The sequence below is a fragment of the Lathamus discolor genome, chromosome 2 (assembly GCF_037157495.1).
Source record: "Lathamus discolor isolate bLatDis1 chromosome 2, bLatDis1.hap1, whole genome shotgun sequence".
NCBI classification, from domain to species: Eukaryota; Metazoa; Chordata; class Aves; order Psittaciformes; family Psittacidae; genus Lathamus; species Lathamus discolor.
This window is the reverse complement of record NC_088885.1, coordinates 35,431,257-35,454,556: the sequence shown is the minus strand read 5'-3', so window position 1 is coordinate 35,454,556 and position 23,300 is coordinate 35,431,257. Positions and strand designations below refer to the sequence as shown.

The 23,300-nt window shown below is 37.6% G+C and overlaps 1 protein-coding gene and 1 long non-coding RNA gene across 4 annotated transcripts in view; both read left to right on the top strand.

Moving 5' to 3' along the window:
• ANKIB1 (ankyrin repeat and IBR domain containing 1) overlaps window positions 1–23,300 on the top strand; it is a 95,521-nt gene that overhangs the window by 41,894 nt on the left and 30,327 nt on the right. For all 3 annotated transcript variants that reach the window (XM_065666380.1, XM_065666382.1, XM_065666379.1), the window contains exons 3-5: window positions 12,190–12,490; window positions 14,891–15,073; window positions 22,496–22,613. In XM_065666380.1, coding sequence (XP_065522452.1) covers window positions 12,190–12,490; window positions 14,891–15,073; window positions 22,496–22,613 — 602 coding nt within the window. The remainder of the gene's footprint in view (window positions 1–12,189; window positions 12,491–14,890; window positions 15,074–22,495; window positions 22,614–23,300) is intronic.
• LOC136007910 (uncharacterized) lies at window positions 16,179–18,585 on the top strand. Its single transcript, XR_010609905.1, has 2 exons — window positions 16,179–16,232; window positions 17,992–18,585. It is a non-coding gene; the product is annotated as an uncharacterized LOC136007910 (long non-coding RNA).

The window sequence follows — 23,300 nt, the reverse complement described above, 5'->3', positions numbered from 1 at the left end:
TAACTTAAAATATCGCAATATGTTATAATAATTCGTCTGAATAATTTATTAGACTGTTATCGTCTAGATTATTTGTTTTCAAGCAACAAAAAGCTTGCTTCCTTTTAATTAGCAGTGATTACACAGATAAATTTAATATTTAGAATATAATTTTCTTTAAGACTAATTTTATTCATAAAAGTAAGTATGTCTGCGTTGGAATTATTCATGCTAGAATCTCTTTATAGTCAGTGTAGACCCGGGGAATAAATCTAGTCAGAATAATTAGTGAAGATGACAGCACAATTCATTTTATTGTGAAGTTGACCATAAGATATTAAATTGATTGTGCGCTAGAAATGCCTGTTTCTTCCCATTTATTATAAAGGAAATCTAAAAGAACTGAATCAGCTGTAGTTGTCTGCATTGTAGATCTCCAGTGCTGATACAATGAATCTCATCTTAGAATATGCTAAATCTCATAAAATCGAGCTCTCAGCTCCTGCAAAACTGTAAATTGAACACTTTCATGGTTGTACAGTGTCAGACATGAATGCTGTTTGTGGGAGAAACTGTTTGTGATATAGTGTTAAATGTTTCACTTTCGTGGTCTGTGATGAATGCTAAGTGCAGTGTTTGGATCTGAATTGTATTAATATGAATGTTTTGTTGTTGTTCCACTCAGCTGCTGAAAAAATACCTGGGTTTTGGTTCTGCAGGACCCTTTCCAGATTAGTTATTTTATATGGTTATGAAGCTTGATCACCTACTAAGTGCTTTGGAGTATGAAATATCAAAGGGAGGTTTTGATCTGATGTAGGCCATCATACATGAAGAACATGATCTGACCAGGCTTTTGTGGGAGCGTTTTGTACAGAAGCAAGAGGACTAAGTGAACTGAAATGCCCATGACTTAAGGAGCAAAGCGTGTGACTGGATGGTAGAAAAAAGTTGTATGTAAGCTCATTTTCATGGTACCTAGTCTCAAGAACAGAATGGAGGAGTGATAAAATTAGGAAGCCTTTAAAATTGAACAAGCTCTTACTGTGACTGGATCCTCACTGGAGAAAAGTGCCAAAGACAGAAAACAGTGGGGACACATAGAGGAGCAGCTGCAGACCTGAGGTAGCAGCAGTAGTGTTTGCTAGGTTTCTTAAAGGCTGTCATCCAGTTGGGCACCATCTTCTAAAGTACAGCTAAGGCAGGCTGAAAAACTCAAACCCTTGTCTGACTTAACACCCTTGGGTTTTTCTCCTAAAGCTCAAAATCTAATTTAAAAGCAGGCTTCACTGACGAGATGTGTGGCCTCGCTGATGCTCCTCGCAACTTCCTCACAAAATACAAGGCAGTGGGTAGGCTTTATCTTAATTAGACCGTCATGAGACAGGTTACTTTTACCCTACTGATGATGTGTTGTTGCAATAGTAATAACGCTCAGTACGAGAGGAACCGCAGGTTCAGATCCCTGATGCGTGCACTTGGCTGAGGAGCCACTGGAGCGAGGCTACCATCTGCGGGCTTATGACCGAATGCCTCTTAAGTCAGAATCCTGCCTAGATGTTTTACCCTACTGATGTTGTGTTGTTGCGACATTGGTCGCTCGAGATTGACCCAGGAGATGACAGTCTTGTTGGGAACTGTAATAAACATGGGTAAAGCCCTTCCCAAATCTTCATTCGCGAAGCCAAACCATCTTCACACTAGCCTTCGGTCAGCCATCCTAGGAGAAGGAAAACTAACTTCAGACCTGGGCAGATGGAGCTCATCTAGCCCTGTGAGGCCTTCCATCTAAGAGAAGGACACTCTAACCAAACCTACGACCTGAGGACTTTGCTGTCACCTTCCTAGCTCGCTAGGCCCTGGCAGATAAACCTCAGGTGTAAAGGGTGGGACCAGTTCTGCGCACGCCGTGCCTCACCTAAAAAGTCCACTGTGCAGGCCCGAAGGGTTTACTCACGCTTACAAAGCCCTGTAGCGACAGGCGAGGGATGAGATGGCAGGAGATACGGTGCACTGGAAGCCGCAGACCCAACCCTGCATGCAGGCAGTTCAGGACATTGGCTGCTCGAGATTGACTCAGGAGATGACAGTCTTGTTCAGAAACATCCTGAATGACCAAGCAGCCTTCTTTCCAACTGGATTTGGCTATCCCACATTGCCCTTTTAGTCATCATCACGCTTGTAGTAAGTGTGGGTAAAGCCCTTCCCAAATCTTTGTTCACGAAGCCAAGCCATCAATCAATCAGTCTGGCTTACAAGCAGAGCTCAAATGCCAGTCAGCTTTGTTTTCAGCTCCTAAAACTGACCTTTTTCTAGCTGATTTCTGAATATTTTAACTTTAATAAGTTGAATCTATATGACGCCTACAGAGTTCATCGGTCACAACACAGACTTGCTTTCCAGTTACAAGTGCCACTGTTGTGTGTGTTGATTTATTGCCGCTTCTTGATACTACGTTTTTCTGCGCCCTTAGGAAAGCAGGAACCTTAGGTTGCAGTGCTCTTCCCTGCACGTTTGGACACTGTTTAAACACTTACTAAAATGGTCATCTATTCCCCACATTGTTCTTATCTTTATTTCCTTGGAAATCAGGTACTGCAGAGTGAGGTAGCTTCATTAGAGACTGGTGAGATTAGATGTATTCATGCAGTATGTTATCAAAGATTTTTTTATTCTGTGTCATCCTCCTTAGTATAAACCTTGTGAACATTTTACTACAGGCAAAGTAATATTATATTTGAGTTGCAGAGCAGCACAGCTTTGGTCCTTGCCAGCCAGGGTGACTTGAGTATTTATTTCAGCTAATTCTGTTGCCAGGTAGAGTTTGTGACTTTGTCCAGTTGATTGGTAACTGCTGAATCATTGTGTCAAATGACTTGGCTTCACCCTGGGGTTACAGGTACATGTGGTTTCCTTACCAGAGAGGTCTGTTGGCTCAGTAGTTACTGGAATAATGACTGAGAGACTTTCTGTTTCTAGTAACAAGAAGTAACTTTCTCAGAAATAACTGATTAACTTTTATAGCTAAATGCAGTATCCAGCTAAAATATTCAGTGATATTGTATATAATCTCAGTTTTTCTTTTGGCCAGAATACAGACTGTGGATTATTTGATTTTGTAAAAAAATTATTTTTTTCAATTCAAATGTAATAAAATTACTTCATTGAGACATTTAAGGAAATTAAATTTTGCGTCATGAAATATCAAGTAACATACAGGTTGAAGGGATTCTTTCTGGAGAGAGAGGAAGATGAGACCATTTCTGTAATACATTCATAGTTTTTAAGAGATAGAATAAAGATGATGCAAAGCCTGTTAGCATTTCCTGTGTAATTTCATCATTATTGCTGATACATAAATAATATCAACACTAGATGTCATACACTGCTAGGTGATTTACAAGCTGATATGTTGATAGTTGTCCATGTGCAGAAAGGCAAAGCTCTGTGCTTAAACAGTGCTTTGTAGTTTCATGCTTATTATTTCATCTGACAACTGTCTGAAACCAGTCTGAAAATAATAGTCTTACAGTTACCTGAGAATTCAATGATGTGGATAGTCCTTCTAGAAAAAAACTGTGTTCAAAGGAGGGATTTGGAGAGATGGCTGGAAGGATGACACCTAAGTTTGAGAATTGGCTCTAGCTGTAAAGAAATACATAGAAGAAAAGGCCAGTGGCAGAGATGAAAATCACATAGATTTTGCATCACAGAAGACATTAGTCACAAAAGCTGCTGGTGAACAGCCAGCTCCAGTGGAAGCCACTTCCAGTTTGGCGCTCAGCTCTTTTGCTTTTGAAATCTCACTCAGAATATTGAAATAAAAGCCGGAAGTGCCATGGGATCATGGAAACAGTATTCCTAACTCTCCAAGGGAAGGCCAAGCTCAAGTCACTCATAAATAAATACAGTGGCTTTCTGGTTAAGGATAATTTCAGGGTGTTGTTGATACTTTTTTGCATCAGGAATGGTTTAGTTCTGTGTTTCAGTACTTCTGTTCCTCCTAACAGGCATAGGAACTATATATAAAGCATGATTTTTTGGGGCCCCAGTATAACAAATGTAAGGATTAACCAAGTTTTATGGTCCTCAATTTTAGTGTACACTATCTTTGGATCAGTGCTCCACAATTTAATTGTATCCCTTTGCCACTCCTGCACATTGTCCTTCTTGTTTTTTTGTGTTGTACCAAGCCACAGATTAGTATCTGCTGGTAGAAGGTCATACTTAATCACACTGGCTGACACAAAACCAGTAAACCAAAGAAACTTTTCGAACTATTTGCATCTTTATGGTAAAGAGAACAGCAAGTTCCTTATTGATGCGTATTTTTATAAGGCCTTTCTTAGGTGTCTTTAGGTGATGGGCTATTATGTTAACATGAGGCAGTCCAGAATTGAAACTCAAGACTCTCCTGATTTGGGGCTGGGATACAGTTAATTTTCTTCCTAGGAGCTGGCGCAGTGCTGTGTTTTGCTTCAGCCTGAGAACAATGCTGATAACACATCAGTGTTTTAGTTGTTGCCAAGTAGCGCTTACCCTGATCAGGGACTTCTTCAGTCTCTTGTGCTCTGCCAGTGAGGAGGAGCACAAGAAGCCGAGATCTTTAGGCACAGAGACAGGGCACCTGACCCAAACTAGCCAAAGGACCATTCCATAACACAGCACATCATGCCCAGTATATAAACAGAGGGAAGTTACCTGGAAGGGACTGGTCACTGCTCGGGTTGGGCTAGGTATTGGTCAGTAAGTAGTGAGCAATTGTATTGTGCATCACTGCTTTTTTTGGGGGGAGTGGGGTTTACTCCTTTCTCTCTCTTTATTCACCATCATCGTTATTATAATATTTTACTTTTATTCCAATTATTAAACTGTTCTTATCTCCACCGACCAGTGTTGGCTTTTTTTCTCATTCGCTTCCCCATCCCACTGGGGAGCTGCGGGGTGTGAGCAAATAACAAGCGGTACTTAGTTGCCATCTGGGCTTAAACCACGACACAGACACAGTGCAGACCTACCTTTAATCACTTTTATAGTCTTTTGGAAACAGGCTATTTGGGCGAGCAGTACAGTGAAAAGATTGTAAAGCTTTTTAGAGCCAGTTTAGGAGAGAGTGAAGACAGTGTTTTGAGTTCTAGGCAGTATTTTTGTACTGAACATTACATTATGTAGGCCCAGAAGAGTGTATGTTGGCAGAATCAAAGATTTCCGTTTGAACCTTCAATTGCTGTAAGTAAAAGACGTGATTCCTATGTGCCATAGTCTGGACTTGCTTGTCAAATTGGTGGTTTTCTCTGAAAATCAGCAGAAATTGTTTGAGTACTCAGGAAATAGATTTAACCCATTTTGCCAGATGTACTGTACTTGGGAGGAGTCATATGGATGAGAACAAATGGGAGGCGTTTCTGTTTAGGAAAAATACAGAATTAGAGGCCACAGCAGAATATTTGACGTAAGGGATCTTGAAATGTCTGTAAAGACTTAAAATTTGAGGACAAGGAATTAGCTGTTCTCAGACTTTTATCACCAGTGGAGATGGTTCCATTGGCATCCACTCTGATGTTTTCTTTGCTGTTAGCCCAAATCACCACTGGTATAACTTTGTTCCTTGCTATAGCAGGGTATTACTAGTGTTTATGGGAATTCTGGTAGTGGAGTAACAGTTCTTAGGCAAGGAGCCAACTGAATTTAAGGCTTACAAAAAGTAAGGATAATAGTCTCTGTTTTTTTCTTTGATAAATTGTCAGTGATCTGTAAGGAGATTCTTTATCTTAGAATAGAAATAGTCACTGTCTCCTGCCCATGTTTTTGTTGCATGTAGGAGGTTCCTGGGCTGTAAGAGAAGCTTAAGAATCTTAATGAAACAAAGAAGAACCTGTAAATACTAATAAAGAAAATCATTTCACTATATAATGAATAAAAATATTAATAATTACTTTTGCTAGATGTGGTTTTCAACATCAGGTAAATAATACTAACTTCACAAAATTGTTTAAACCAGCTTATACTTCTGTAGAGCTGTCAGTAATGACTAAAAGGATTTCAAGTACTTGCAACACTGTGGTTGTTTTGTTTGAGTACAGAAGTACTTTGAGTTAATGAAATTACCATAATGATTCAAGGTTTAAGCTGAATGATTCAATAATTGTATGAATTAATTCATTGCATATGATTTTTAAATTACTGGCTAACAGGGCTTGGCTTTTGTGTATGTTGTTGTAACTCATGGTTTACCCATACTTCTCTTCATGCTCAGAAAGCTATGAGCTTTAGGTTTATACCTGCACTGGAGCTTGCAGTGTAGCTTTTCTAATAGCAAGGTAGACCTACATGGGCTATCTAACCCAAGGACCAGAGGGGATGTTATGAAAGGGAACATGGACAGATTAGTTTTCTTTGTTGCTGCAGCTCACCTTTTTTCTAGTACCTTACTTGTCTTGCTTAGAGAAACAGTGCAATTTGATGTGTAATTTATATAGTATACAGAAATGCTTTGCATTCAAAACTCAGTACATTTCACTGTCTTTGAACAGATTCAGACTTGCTTTGGTCTCCAACTGTCAGAATTAGCTTTATAAATTAATTTTCTATGAGTTTTTATTTTGGTTTTATTTTTCTATATATAGGTACATTTTCATACGGTTTTTATATGCATGGATATGTATCGGTATACATATATAGAGCTATAATGTATATAGCATTTATTTAAAGAGACAAACTGTAAATATGGTGGGTTTCATGTCCCTAACAGGAAAGAGTTTATAAAAACCTGAGGAAATGATTGTATTGATGTTAGTTTCCCGAGCGAGGGAATGTGCCAGTTGTTTAGTATTCAAGTTCACAGCCTTGTGATCTTGAGTCTCTTGCTGATTTTCTGCAAATACAGACAGTAGTATGTGTGAATGTTACAGCCCTTTCTTTTTTTTGTCACTTTTTTCAACACTACTCTGATGTTTTGCCACCTCAAGTTTGAATTCTGCAAAGAGCTACAGCTTGAAGCGAAGTCTGGAAACTGCAGCTAGAGTAAAGTCTGGCTGCCTTGTGGTTTAGTGGTATTTCCCATAGGCAATGCATATTTTCACTCAGTACATTTCCAGGCAAAATTTAGCTTTTCATACCTATTGAAGTTGGGAGCCAAATTGAAGGGGTCCATAACACTGCTCTGTGAAAGTCTTTACACACCAAATACCTGTGATAAAAGTGGACCCCTGTCAAATAATGAATTTGTGATGTAAAATGTATTCATTTACCCTTTTTTTGGACTCTAGTTATCACTGACCTTTAACTCATGGGTTCAGCTGGGCTTTTCAGTGTTGGCTTGATTTTCCTTTACACTGGTCCTTTCTTTAATCTCTTTTGGAGGAGATTAAGGAGTTAAAATGGGGTAATAGTGTGGCACTTTGAAACCTGTTTATGTGTTCAGAGTGAGGTACTGGTTGCCTTTGTTTGCTCTGGTGGTTGTCACACCCATTTATGAGATGCAGAAGTTGAGTGACAGGCAAAAGAACAAGTAATCAGACCTGTTTTATCCCCAAGCTCAAAAGTGTTTTTTTACAAATGGCACAAAATTGTTCTCAAAAATTTGTGTATGGTTTTTTCTGAAGTTTTCCAGGTATTTAGAGATTGTTGGGAAAATTTTTTAGCAGTTAACTTTGGTAGAGGGCGCAAATGTTTGGCTTAGGCAATATAATAGCCTTCTAGGGAGGATTTCTCTCTCTGCTGCAGGTTTTGAAAATCTACCTTGCTGATAGGCTTATTTGAGTAGGGATATTCTTTGTGCTATGGAGTGATGCTAAGCACAATGATGTTTTATTTAAATCCATCCTGGAACATTTCATCATTTGGTTAATAGAGAAAAGTGCCTTTCTGTTTAGTAACAGAGAATCTTCAAACAGGCAGGACATAGTCACTTCTCATTTTAGATTAGGGTACACGTAACTTCTTAAAAGTTAAGTTTTACTAATAGTTGCTTACTAAGAAATCTACCTTTTAAACATTGGTTAGCCCTTCAAAGAGAAATTTAGAGTTTAAAAAAGGGTACTAGTTAGACATCCTTCAGATTCTACTTTTATGCGCAGAGTTTCAGCCTCGGGCAGACCATCTCATCACTGAACTGTAATAGATAAGATGAAATATTTACCTTGAGCTATTGGAGAGCATCTGTATCCATTCAGCATTTGTGTCTTCTGCAAAGGTTCTTCTATAAACCTACATAAATCTTAGTAATAGAAAACTAATAGAGTACAACATACAGTCAGTCAAATAGGGATGAAATCACTGTAGCTTGGGATTATTAAAGAGAATTTCAACTGAGTTGTTGGGAAAAATATAGTAAGGCTTTTCAAAAAATAATGTTAAGGAGCTGAATATAGGCAGGATGTTCTCTTTAACAGATATAATTCAGTTAACCTTGCTATTATGTTAGCCAGGGTTATTTATATTTTTGTTCATGAGTAAAATACTGCTTTGTTATACCAAGTGTTTGATTTATGACTTTTACAGGTCACAGAAAAAAAGCATTGTGCTATTCTGAAATCAGATGCACTGTAACCTGATTCAGGAGGGAATCACATGCTTTAAAATACTACAGCACGGAATTCCACTGATGATAAAGAGCTAAATATTGAAAACAGTAACATACATTGTGATATTATTAAGTCTAGAAGATGGTGATTAGATAGCTAAACATACTAGAGAAACTTCATCTGGTTTTGGAGGAGACAGTGAAGGTCATCTTGAAATTAAAAAAGCTCAAGCCCTCGTTTGGTGTCATACAGAAACCACAGACAGTTCTTCACTGAATTTTAAAGCAACATTTTACTCTGAATTAGAGAGGAAGCAGGAATCAGTATGTTGAATATAAAGCAGCTTGAAGTGTGAGGAAAAGATGTGGTTAACAAATACCCAGAGGACTCTCCTGACATTCCAGATATGCAGGTCTAATTAGCGCAACTATCCAGCATGTTATACAGTCTAAGTACAAACTTTAAAATCGAGTTTTGGCACTTGATGTGAAAGACAAAGTCCACCCTGTTTGCAATACTGAATTGTTTCTGTTAGCTTTGTACAGTGAGCTTGCTGCTATGTATGCCTTTGTGCCAGTGGAAGCCTTTAATCTCAGTACTTCCTCAGCTGTGTGTCCTCAGGGATTCCTGCTGAATGCTTCTGCATTCGAAAAGCTGGCACTTTTGCTACCATACCACAGTCCTCTGTAGTGACTGCTGAAGGGTTCTGGTCCGTTCTTTATCACTTGCTGTTCTCTTCTCATTCCACAGTGAATTTGAAAGTACCAAATGTCTGCTACCTTTACAAATGTCAGGTAAAACTGGGCCTTCTGGCTTGTTCATCAGTGTTACCTAGTTTTAAAAACTACTGAAAAAGGAGCCACACATGAAGTCTTTCACAATCTTTAGCCACTAGCTCTTCCCAGTGCTGTGGTCTCTACTGTTGTTTCTTTTTAAGGAAGATGCAAGAATTTGGGGATGAAACATCAGGAGACACATGGACAGTAAATGCTGTGGGTATGGGAAGGAAGGAATAATAAAATAAAAAACCTTTATATATTCTTTACTTGGGGACTCTGAATTGAAAAAATAACAATTTCACATTTTTCTATTCATACTGCATTGAAGGCTAAATTAGGAGTGATATTTGCTTCAAGTAAAAACATAACAAATTAAATTGAATCAAGTTGTGAAATGAGTAAACAGAAGAAAAGATACTGGTGTACCATAAATCAGATTTTATTGTAAAAATAGAGAAACTCAGATTTTAGTCAGTCTCCAAAGTTACATCTCACAGGGACCAAAATTACTTAGATTTAGCCTTGTGTTTTCTATATCCAGGTTTTTCAATGGGTACCTGCAAACCCTCGTATCTAAGGCATCTAGCATTCTCATATCTAAGTGCCTCTATAGAATTAATCTCCCAGCTCCCAGTGAGTTCTTTTCTTCCTGCTTGCTTGCCTGCCGGCCTGCCTGCCTGCTTTCCTGCCTCCCTCCCTCCCAGCCTCTTCCCCTGCTTTTGTGTCTTCTTTTTCACTTTATTTCCCCTCCTTTCTTTTAATTTCTAGTTTCATACTATGTAAAGCTTATTACAAGCAAATTCATATTGGATAGTGTTTGATACTGGTTAGTCTTACCATTTAATGTAATTGGCTGTGAAGCATTTTGCCTGTGTTGCTAAATCCCTTTCCTCTGAAAACATTAAAAACCCAAGCAAACAAAATGTGCTGTCACTTTTTGGCAACGTCTTTAATCTGAATTTTGACATATTCATATTTCCTAACAAATGCATCTATCATGTCAGCTATCATGGAATGAAAGAGATTTCTCTAAGGAACATTTTGGCTGCCAAAATAGGGCAGCACAGAGGAGACTGGTTTGGTTTTATCTCTTCGTCTGAATACTTTGTTGTCAGTTATTTAAAAGAACAGTATTTTAGTAGTAAGTTTCATTTTAAACTCAAACTGTTCAGAGTTTTTCAGAGGGAAGAAAGGACAGAAATGCAGCTGGCCAAACGGCTGTCATCAAGACATGCTTCCATCCATCACAGGATCAGATCAACTGTGCCTAAGTTTTTCTACTGAAATACTTGTCCAGTCTATTTCCAATAATTTCCGAAAGGGAAATTCCACACCCACACTGTGTAGCCTCTTCCTTTATTAATAAAATAGTTTCAGGATTATTCTTTGTCCTGAACAAAGCATGGGACATCTCTGAGTGAGAGAAGAGTGTAGTGCCTGGTGGGATGCAGTCAGGGACAAAGGGAGGTGGCATTTAGACTTGTAACCGTAGCATGGGGCAATAACTGAGGTAGATAGCATTTTCTTTTGCCAATTTGGTTACCAAGTTCTTCTGCTCTGTGCTGTTCACCAAGAGCAATATGGTCTGATTTTATATTTGGTCAGGGCCTGCCTTCAGGTGGCTGAGCTGCCTGTTTTAAACTGGAAGTGATTGAAACTGTTTTAACTTAGTCTTAGGGGTGAGGGCAGGGAGGGTGGAAGCTGGTCTCCTGCATTGACTTAATGAGGATTCCAGAATAACTGTTTTCTTCATAGCTTAAGCTGTTTGGAGTCAGGGAACAGCCTGGAGAGGAGATGAACAGTGACTTCTGCAGGGTTTATGTGTCAGGAGTCTTCCAGGAACAGTGCAAGTATTTCTGCAGTGACTTCTTGAAAGTATGTGCCATGCTTCTGATTTAGCCTGCTGTTACCTTTCTGGGAACTGTTCTTCCTACTGTCATCTGGCATTTTTTCACTGTTGCTGTCTCTGACTCCAGTCCCACAAAGAAATGGTGTTCTCTGCCATTTTCTGCTATTCACTCTCCCTTAAGAAAAAGGTTATTTTAGTATACCTCAAAAGGCTAAAGCCAGTTTGGATTCACATAACTTGTGTGATATGTCTCAGTTCTTCCATTTCAGAACTGGATGGTAACTTCTATAATTCTTTGTTGGCAAGAAGCAGCAGAGAGCTGCATTGTCTCAGGAGCTGTCAGGAATCAGTGTTGTAATTCCAGGAATCAGTCTGTTGTTTTCCTTTCATTCCTAAGCTGGTTCTTCTTGCTGGCATGGTTTATTGTCAACTTTGAACTACCTTGAAGCATTGCTAGTCTCTGTCAGCTGCATGTGTGAAGGTTTGCATTACTTTGTATTTCCATATATTCTAGAGTGAGAAAGCAAAGGAAGTCTTTCCTTAATGCATGCAGTGCTAGCAGGAAAAGTATTTTGTACATTTTCTAGAAGTAATGAGTTCTGCATTGACATCTGACAGGATGGATACAGGAAAGGAGAATGAATTTTTAAAAGTTGCTCTGGCATTATCTGTTTTCTAAACTACCGAATACACTGCTATTTGGGTCGTAGAGTAGAAAAAAAGAAAGTATCTGTTTCATCAGTCTTGTGGTTTAATAACATTTATTGCAGTACAACACAGAACTGTAGAATAAACTTTGCCAACTAAAATTTATGCCACCGACTGACTGTTATATATGGTCCTTAATGATATTTCAGTAATTCATCTAGATCTTCGCTCTTGACTCCGTAGAGAAATGGAGGAGAGCTGTCCAGTAGTAATTATCTATTAAGAATGTTTAGCACTAATGTCAAACTCTTGGCAAGAAGAAGAGAGCTGTCATAGACCCTTCCCTCTTCAAGGAAATGAATGGAATTGTGTGCTAATTATTTTTCTTCTATTTTCCCACCACTTGCAGAACTTTCCTTTTTGTTAGAGACGGCAACCCAAATAAACGGAATGTGCACAACGAGACATCTATGCACTTACTGTGTATGGGACCTCAGATCATGATCTCGGAAGGAGCTCTTCATCCTCGCCTGACACGACCCTCAGAAGACGACTGCAGAAGAGCAGATTGCCTGCAAATGATCCTGAAGTGGAAGGGAGCAAAGCTGGACGAAGGACAATATGAACGAGCAGCCATTGATGCTGTTGATAACAAAAAAAATACACCTTTGCACTATGCTGCTGCCTCAGGGATGAAAACCTGTGTTGAGGTAAAAGTTCATACATAATCACAAGTCTTTATACTGCTATTAGTAAATGACATGCAGAGTGTTCTACAAAGCTGTTTGGGGGGAAAAATCTGATATAGTGTATTGGATTAACTTTTTAATTCTATTTTTCATTAATTGGAAAAATTACAAAGATAAACAGCCCAAAACATACACTGTCTGTAGACAGCAATGAAAAAATGGATTATATATGCATTAACTTCATGACAGAAATTCCTCAGCATGAAGACTCATGTAGGCCTATAAAAATTGAAATAATTACAAGACTGTAACACTGAAGAAAAAGCTTTAAAGGTAAGCATAGGCGTATCTATATATGTAAAGAGAAGTGAAATAACTGCCTGAAAGAACAGTAGAGCTCTTTTTATTCCACTCTGTAGCTGAGACTGGAGAATGCAGTCTGTGCATCAAGAACAGGTTTGATGCGTAACTTACAGTGCTCAGCTTTCTTAGAAGATACCACACATCTGTGCTAACATAATTACCTTTTTCACAAATTAAAAATTAATGTTTGTGAAAGTAGTAGCTAGTAATGAATAATTGGGAATCATGATGACTTTGAAGGTCTCACATCAAATTTATTTTCAAACTATACCAAGTAATGAGGACTAGTATTTAATTGTGCTGGTAATTTAATTTAAAGAACACAAGAACAGGCCTCTAACATTTTCAAAACCAGCTAACATTTTCATGAGTCTGACTATTATAACTTCAAGATTTGTATTTTGAGTGGTAACAATTCAGAGTTCAGCATTTATATATATAGTGAAGATTACTATTCCTATGTGTATAACTTCATGTTTGTTGAGACTACATTTCACTCATTAACAAGTATCACAACAAAGGTTATTACCTCATCATTCACCTGCTTTTCTAGATAACTTCTGTATATCTTAAACAGATCTCAGCACCTGTGGGACTTCAGTAGTGACCTCTCTCTGCAGTAAAAGCTGACACTCTCCCTGTATTCTCACAATGTTTTCTGGGGTTATTTTAATATTGGTGTTACTTTTGCCACCTTCTAATCTTGACCATGACAGATTTAAGCAGTAAGTACTGTGTTCAGCTTTGGGAACCCCAACATAAGACAGACGTGGACCTGTTAGAGCAAGTCCAGGCCACAAAGATGATCAGAGAGCTAGAGACCTCTCAATGAAGACAGGCTGACAGAGTTGAGGTTGTTCAGCCTGGAGAAGAGAAGGCTCTGGAGAGACCTTAAAGCCTCCTCCCAGTACCTAAAGGGGGCATACCAGAAAGCTGGAAAGGGACTATTTGTGGAAGCGTGTAGTGACAGACACAAGGGGTTGTGGCTTCAGACTGAATGAGGGGAGATTTAGATTAGATATGAGGAAGAAGTTCTTTACTGTGAGGGTGGTGAGACACTGGCACAGGTTGTCCAAAGAAGCTGTGGCTGCCCCATCCCTGGCAGTGTTCAAGGCCAGGTTGGATGGAGCTTTAAGCAACCTGGTCTACTGGAAGGTGTCCCTGCCGATGGAAGGGCATTTTGGAATTAGATGATCTTTAAGGTCTCTTCCAACCCAAACCATTCTATGATTCTTTATTATAATAAATAGTTCAGAATTTTCATACATGAGTTCCATTAGGACTCATGAACAGGTACCATGGTTCTGCGTATTTATATTAATATTTGGTTTATTGGATTTTATAGAACCTCTTGTGCTGAAACTTCTAGTTTGAAACAGGCTTGCTTTTGTATCCTTCATAAAGCGTATATGATATATCCACAAAGAATCTAGATTCCAACAATTCATTTTACTTTTCTGGCTTATGTTATTTGAGATTGCTTTTGCATTTTGTCCAGCCACTGACTTTACAAACACATTGACAGATCTACTGTGTGATGATTTAAAATTATTTATTCTGAGTTCTTACGCACTTGGCACACTGCTCAGAAAATACTCAGAGCCTTCTTTATTGTGGCTATGTTGAGAAAAATGGTCAAGTTATACCCATATACAAAGAATATTTAAAGGTGTCTCTAGCTCTGTCTTGCCAGGTACTTGAGGACCTCAGGCCCCTCATTTTCTATGGAACACTGACCATATCAGTAGAGCAGAATTTTAGTCTTTAAAACTTAACAGAGACAATTGTACAGGGTTGCCTTGTAACGTATTTCTGAGATTTTGTGGTTCCATGGAATTGTTGTGGCTATAGGTATAATTATGTATGAAATCAAGTAGTAATTTATTTAATAATAGAGATCGTTGTTTCCCAAAGACCATTGCTATTGTATTTATCTCGTCTTTTCGTTTTCCTTGCTCATATGCTTTTTTGTTCTCTTCTTAACTGACATGTCTTTTCTTCAGGGTATTACTAGAGTTAGTAATTAATAACTGTTTGCTTTGCCATTTTACTTTTCAGCTTCTGGTAAAACATGGTGGAGATTTGTTTGCAGAAAATGAAAATAAAGATACCCCATGTGACTGTGCAGAGAAACAACACCACAAAGAGCTGGCTCTTAACCTGGAATCTCGAATGGTATTTTCACGTGATCCTGAAGCTGAAAGCATTGAAGCTGAATATGCTGCTTTAGACAAAAAAGAGGTCAGAGGATACTTTAAAGTCAGGCTATTTTACACTTTTTTTTTTTTCTTTTTTTTTTTTTTAATCTGTAGCAGTTACATTGTGACAAAATTCTGCAAAGTATTTCACTAGGTACTGAAATACCTTGTACTGTGTATTTGTAAACCATTTGATTTTAACACAGCTCTTACAGCTTTCAAGTTAAGCTCAGAGAATATAACAAATACATTGACAAAACTAAAGACAAGTTTCATTCATACACCTAATTACATGGACTGTCTTGAAAGTGTTGCAAACTGTGAGGCTATAGAAAGTACAATGGGGGCAGTAAGCTGGGGAACAGTTTCTCTAAAATAAAAGTTTTTTTACATATTTCTTAAGATGCCTTTCTGGATAAAAATGAAAGCAGGAGAAAATCTGTTAGATAGAATAGGGGAAATGTTCTGGTGGATCTTCCCAGACTGAAACAGGGTTGGATGTCACCAAGAAACAGCTGAGTAGTGGAGGATTTCAAAACAGTGCATTTATTTTCTTGTTTTGTAACATGATGCCTGAAGCTGCTGCATTCTGGAGCTTGAATAAAAAACAGGTGATAACAGGTGGTGTTATTCTGACGTCCATTTTTGAAAGAGAGAGATAATTCACTGACACAAATTTGCTTGAATTCTGGTATGCCTTACAAAAGGCTGTGATTTGGTAAGGATAAGTTGACTAAAATGATACTGAGCAAAAGTTCCTTCCCCCATCCGTTATCAGATTTTATTCGACTAACTTTCTAAACAAGAATATATACTTATATCCTGTGATTCAGTGAATACTACTAAATAATTCTGTGTAAATTAAAGGACAATAGATTTCTATATGGTTACTCCTTTGAAAAGTAGCATAGCCTTGCCTTTTACTAGCTAAGCCCTCTTACGACCTAATGAGGCTTGAAAGAGAGTTAATTCATATTTAGATACGAGTAGGCTTAGGTAACATTTAGTGTTTCCCTGCAAAATGCCACACATGGTCACCTTTATTTGGCAGTAAGAAAGTCTTTGTACTGTTCAATTAATTTTCTGACTAATTTTCTTGAATAAATTCAAATATAAACAAGCTTAATTAAATTGTTTATTCCTAGATGAGAGGTTTTGAGATGAGTTTTAATATACTTGAATTGTACCTTGAAACAGCAAAGGTAATTAATTCATTTTAGTTTCTCTGAATATTCCTATATTGAGACACCCAAATTGTTGGAAGAGTATAGTTTGTAATTATATTTTCTCTGTTGGCAAAACCACTTGTAAAGTCTGCTTCAGTTTCCTGCCGCAGTTGGAGTTTGCCACTCCTTTGTGGTTGTACAAGTAGAACTCTTTGGATGATTATGTTGTTGACTGGATCATAGCAATGATTTGGCTAAAAACAAAAAAGTTTTCAAGATGGTGATATATAGTTATTTTATTTAACCTAAATAATTTTTATCATTATGTTTATATCATGGCTTTGCTGGCATATACACCAGCACAGCTCAAAGAATGGTGAACTTGCAAATATGGGTGGGGCAAATCAAGAACCACTTGAACAGGCTTTTCTGCAAGAGAAAATAATGTCCCATGGCTGTGTAAGGTAGATACTTAGAGCAGTATCAGCTTAAAGACTTGATGGTTACAAGGGACTCGAGTAAAAGGTGATTATGTTAGTTTGGGGTTACTTCACTGAGACTGTTCAAAGATAACAGTTCTGTTCCTCATTTGACTTGTTTTTAGCAAAGCTGTTGAGCGTGAGAACTGAAATACAGGCAGGCCTGCAGACCTAGATCCATCCGACATACCAGGATAGCATTCCCACGTACTCTAAAGATTCACAAGCCAAAAAATGTCAGCCTGGAATCTGGTACACTGATTGGTGGTCTTGGGGCTTCACATAAAACAATCCTCTATTCGTGTGCTCACTTCCTTTTTTTTTTTTCTTCCTCTCTGTGCCTTGTTAGTGGGATAAGTTCTCTAACTTCCCATGTAACTGTAGCAGCACAAGTGCTAGCACAAGAGATTCCAAGAATATGTAGCCAGGGGAAGTTAATTTTTCAATCTTAGCTCTCAGATTGGTCAAAAACATTTGAAAAAGAGCAGCCTTTTGAAAGACTAGCACTGAACTGCAATGCAGATGACTACATGGCTTCATCCTCCAGGTCTGTGGACAAATGTGTGGGATGGCAGTGAAAGCTGTGCTTAGCACTGGCAGTGGTGATAACCTCCAGCTGTTACCTTAGTGGGGCATGAGATGTGATCCAGAAGTCTTCTCCAGAACACATATTCTTCACCAAAATACACCGCTCAAAGATAGTCCTCTAGCTTTTTTTCTCAATTTCATTTTTGAAAAATACTCAACACTGAGGGAAGTGCTTGTGCAAAATGCTTGTTTAACGTGGTATTTAGATTGTAATTGTTGGGTAATGCCCTTTAACATCCTTCCAAAGCATAAAAAAAGAAATTCATAAAGAATTAAAAGAACTTTAGAACATCAAGAAATGCATTTGCAAAGTCATTTCATCTCTTAGATGAAAGTTAGAGGAAAAGATAAAACATTTGAAAACAATGAGTAGGATTATTTCCCAGGCAATACAGCTGAACGAGCTTAACTCCAGTGTTTATGATATACACAATAGTATCCGGAATGATAGTACCCAGTACCTCACCTTCCAGACCTGCCATGTTTACAGCAGAAAATAATCCTGCTTTTCATACAGAGCAAAACATTTTTGGAGTGCTCTGTACAATGTCATTGAATTAAGTGTGTGTAAAGTAATAACAAAGAGTTGTTTCTGATGTTGAGAACCAACTCATTTTGTTCTTCACATTGAAATATTACCAGGGAATTACACCAGTGCTCATGTCTAGAATTGAAACACTTGTGAGTAGTGAAAAAAATAACTTGCACAAACCTTTCTTTGGTTACAGAGGCTCTCAAGCTGTCAAGAAATACAGGTTGCTGAGTAGGCTCATGTTTCAAGCTTCAGAGCCCAGCAGCAAAGCGATGTCCATCTTCCAGCACTTCAGTTTACTCCTTCCAGAGGGTTTCTGAATAAAATCTGTTTCCATTACAAAGTTACCCAGCCTTTTAAGATCTTATTTTACTACAGTGTTTCCTGAAGCGTATTTTTAAAGCAGCATTTCTGTTTTATTTTGGGTTTAGTTCACCTCAGACTTTTTCACTGATCAGATTAGAGACTGCAGTTAATAATTTCAAAACACAAACAACACTGTTGAGTGTGTTTCCAGAAAATGCAGTTTGAAAGAAAGCGATGTACCAACATACACATAATCTGTATTTCTCTGTATAAAATGGAAATGCTAAGTAATTTAAGAATGGAGCGTAAAGTGTAACTCTTTTAACACAAAGTTAGTTGTAGCAACAGAATCCATTTATGATATGTTAGCAGTATTAGAGTACTAGAAAACAAGACCAGGAGAATATCTAGGATTACTTTTTTTATCTTGATTCTCTTACTTTGTTGATGAAAAATCTAAAAAAATAAATATTGTTATATAAAATCTGTGTTTATATTTATCTTTTTAATTTATCTGAAATTACACTATTTTTAAACTGCTTTTATAGATTTTTGTTGTTTTATTTGCACAGTCTTCTAATTTGCCGTTTATTCTACCATGGCAGCATATTTGTCTGGTTAATGTATCCCTGGAAGGTAACAGGCACCTTCACTTCAAACACATCATACCATGTTTTAAACTTACTTAAGAAGCACCTGGGAATGAGAAATACTTCAGTGCAGATCATCCAGGACAGATTTGGCTCTCAGTCAGATTCAGTGAAATACATTGTGCAATAGCAAAGTATATGTCTTCCTTAATTTTACATATGTGCCACTGAATACTGTAGAAATACACTGCTACTGAATGATTTATTGAATGTATAGTAGTTGGAACAGTTTTCTTCAGTTCCAGAATTGATATTATATAAATATACATATAATGTAAATATAAATACAAAGAGTTATCTAAAATGCTTAAAATGTACTTTGTCTCTACAGGTAGCGAATGGTGTATTAAGTGAAAAGAGAGAAGGGGACCACGGGTAGTTATACCTGTGTATTTGTACATATAATGCAGACACTTATGCTTGAGTGAGTTAAATGGAGTATAGATTTCTTTTTTAATGTAAGACTTCATTAACAATAGAACTCCACCCATAAAGGAGGATATTTACATGAAGTATATGTGACACCATTTAATTATATAGTCATCATTGTAGCAAAGAGTTTCTTTGCCCTTGCCTATTTTAATGGTACAAGTGAAGAAAATAATAATAGTTTGAAATTAATTGTTAATCAGCTTACATATTAAAGTATTTCCATGAGAAAAATAGTTATATAATTTATGGTATCTAAACATTAGTGGTAAAAGCTTAAGAAGAAAACAGTTAAAATGAAGGGCTCCTGAGAATACCAAAGTGCTGAAATCTGTAATGAGAAGCTCAGCAGTGCATTAAATTAGTAACTCATATAGTATATTCCAAAATCATTATATAGTTAAATGATGCTAATATTGAACAATGCCTTTTTCAGAGGACATCAATAAAGAGCTCCTCCGTAAATGAATATTAAAGGAGGTCATAAGCTGTAATCAAAATCCTTTACAGTGTATGGCAGTGCAGAGATAAATCATCAGTGTTTGAGGCAGTTAAACCTGTGGTATTACACAAATTATATACATCCTTATAACTAAAGACTGTGTCTTCATAAGCCTCTACAAGACTTCTACACATTAACATTTTTAAGTGTTCTCATTGTATAAAGCCTTCATTCTGGATTTAAGTCTTAATCTTCAGATTAAGCTGCTGCATAGTGCTATCTTAAAATTTCCTTTCTTTCAGCTTCTTCTGTGTGCTCATATATCATTTTATGAAACAAATGTCTGAAGTTTCAAACACATTCTTGAGAAGTAGTTTCCTCATTACTTAAAAAGATAAAATTAGGATTCTTTAAAACCGCAGTATCCAGAAATCCCTGCTGAGTTGTGTGGAATGCTCCAGCTGAGATAATATAATAGTCTGCTGCTCACAGGAGATACTTGCCAGTGTTTGACCTAGAACCAGTCAGTTAAGTATAATTTTAAGCATATCTGCATTTCAGAATAAAATACTAGGGCTAAAATACGCACATATGCTGCAGGTTTAACAGAAAAGACATTTATTTTTATGATATGTGTACTGTTCCAAGAATTGAGTACTGTTGTGCTGACAAAGCTACTTGTTTTACAATTGCAATTCAAAATGCAGTTCACATTCAGTCAAGACAATTTAGTCTTTGCTTCCACTTTTGCAGTATATTCGCACAATTATAATCATGCAGGCACCCAGCTGTTTGTGTCCCTGTCTCTCTGACATGTTTTTATAAATGATCTCTTTTGTAAGAAATTAAGTAGGTCAGCCAAATTCCAGCATGCTGTGAATCAAGTGGCCCAGATTTATTTCGGTGCAAGCCATTAACGTTCAGATTGTCCTTTACTGAGTCATGCATGATCAGCAATGGAAGGACATACAGAAACTCCCTGAACTTGGACAATCAAGATGAAGGTCAGGGCACTCACAGGCCATTTCTCTTCTGCTTTTTGTGCTTTCTCAAAAAGGACAAAGACCCAATGAACCAAAGCCATAGCACCGTTACTCCTGCCAATCACAAAGTTTCTAATATAGAGAAGTTCCTGGATTTTTACTGACTACCTAATGGAAGAGGTCCTTGAGGGGAGTTAGTTAAATTTTTAGTTGCATTTAATAGAGTTTGTTATGATACCTACAATGTAGGAAGCATGTTAAGTTTTTAGAGTAGGTGTCTCAAAAATCCAAAATTACATAGAAGCCCAGGTTATCCATCTCTTCTGCTTTCTGCTTGTTCTCCTCAAAGGGTTGTGTGCACAGTGGCCTTTTACTTAGATTGTAAAATTCCAAGGACAGAACCAGTCTCTTGCTTCATGTCTATCTATGTACATATGCAGGCATATGTGTGCATATTACCTAGTACTGGAGAGTCCTGGACTATGTTCTACATTAAAGCAAAATAGAGATGGTAAATAATAATGATGTGTGTTCTTACCTGTGGTTATCCATTATTGCTGCTTCTCTGTGTACTTTCTTTTCCAAATTGGTGAAGCCAGTTGGCATTTGGTGGCCAGGTTCCTGATTAGTCCTGAGCACATACCAGTTTTCTATCAAACGCTTTAAATCTTTTGTTAGCTATCCTTTATATAAATAAAATCAGTGCACGTAAGAGTAATTTTTTCACATACCCTTTCTGTGTCCATTACAGATGGACAGTATATATCCTCCCACTTGTTTTTCTCTTTCTACCTTTTGGGCATTTTACCTGTGTAACACTTAACAAATATGTTACTTGCTTTCATGTTCTTCCTTTCTTAGTTTTAGAAAGGAGTCTGCAAAATATGTGTATGCATTTCTGGTACCTTGGTTGGAGCCAATTCAGAATCCTAAAATTTCTGCCTTTTTGTCTTTCTAATTTGACCTTTTTCTAATGCTGTAATAAAGGGACAGAGCCCCAGACCACGAAGGTAGCTGAATGATCTGTTCTGTGTAGGGTTATCAGAGTTGACCATTGCTTCTCAAAAAGAGTTTTAACATCTTTGTGTATAGTGACTCCCCACTATCTCCAAGATACTCAAAACCCATGTGGACACAGTCCTGGGCAGCTGGCTTTAAAGGACCCTGCTTGAACAAAAGGTTGAACAAAATAACACCCGCAGGTCCCTTCCAACCTCGACCATTTTCTGTTTCTGTGAACCTCTAACTGCACGTCTCATCTGTCCTAGTCATATCCCAGTCTCTGCTTCTGTGAGGGTGGATATTGCCTCAAAAGGCCCCACCTGATTCTGTTCACAAAAGTATCCCTTCTTACTGTCTAATGTCCAAATGTATCCTCCTCGAGATCAATTCAAAGTTACTGGGTCTCAGTTAATACATAAATTTAGAGTCAGATAATCTATATGCAGCGTATGTTAACCTGTCCGTCCTTTTGTTCTCTCCCGAAATCCTTAGTTCAAATCTAGTCATGTGTTTTCATACCAATTCCTTCAAAATTCAGCTGGATTCTTTGACAATCTAGCACTTTTTGAGAGAGAGAACGAGAGTCAACATTAGGGTAGTTCATCATTTGAATGTGGCCTCCAACTATAATGGAGAATTCCAGAGATATACTGTCTTTTAGAGTTTGCATGTACAAAGATCATACTATAAATACTGCAAAATGGCTGTGTTTCAGTATAGCTTTGCGTGCTCATTGGTCTGCATAATGAATAAATTTTGTCACATATTACCTCACACCTAGGATGATGGTCAGTAACAGTGCTTTGAATGTTTTCATTTTAATATGGCATTAGAGACTAACTGGAAAATACTGCTAGACATAAGTTGTCTTTCTTCTTCTTCTCAAAGCCATATGAGGGACTAAGACTTCAGGACCTGCGAAGGCTTAAGGATATGCTGATCGTAGAATCCGCTGACATGCTCCAAGCCCCGCTCTTTACTGCAGAAGCTTTACTTCGGGCACATGGTAATCCAAAATCTTAAAAGCTAAAGAAATTGTTTTCTGCAAAATCAAAATTGCGGTTGTATGTGTACTTTTTATTTTCAAGTAAGCAACAAGTAATGATTAATCAAATACCAGGAAGCGGCTCACACAGTACTTCAGAAAGAAGTACAGCTGCAGTCTGTCAAAAAAAACATAAAGGCAGACAGGGGAGCTGATAGGAAAGTGATTCAAACTAGGAGTTATAATGGAAGACATTTTAACTTTAGCAGTGTGGAGAAACAGAACTTTCCTATTTCACGCCATACTTCAGAAAGAAGTATAGCTGCAGTATGTCAGAAAGCACTGAGGCAGTCAGGGAAGCTCATAGGAAAGTGATTCAAACTAGGAATTATAATGGAAGGCATTTTGACTTAAGCAGTGTGGAGAAAGAGTTTTTATATTTTGGACAGAGACAGAGGTAGATCTTCTATGGTTTTATATGTCAAAAAAAGTCAAATTCATTGGGCCCATTTTTGTAAGACAGTTGGTTTTCTGCCTCTATATATTTGTGTGTAAAACCGGATCAATTTTTATTTACTTATTTATTTATTTGTTGCAATAAAAGCAGTCTGACCATTGTAATAAATGGTTGGAAATTGTCTTGGGGTTTAAAGTATACAGGTGTATGTCCTTTGAAGGATTTTTGTAGTTACTCTTTTTAACACAAGG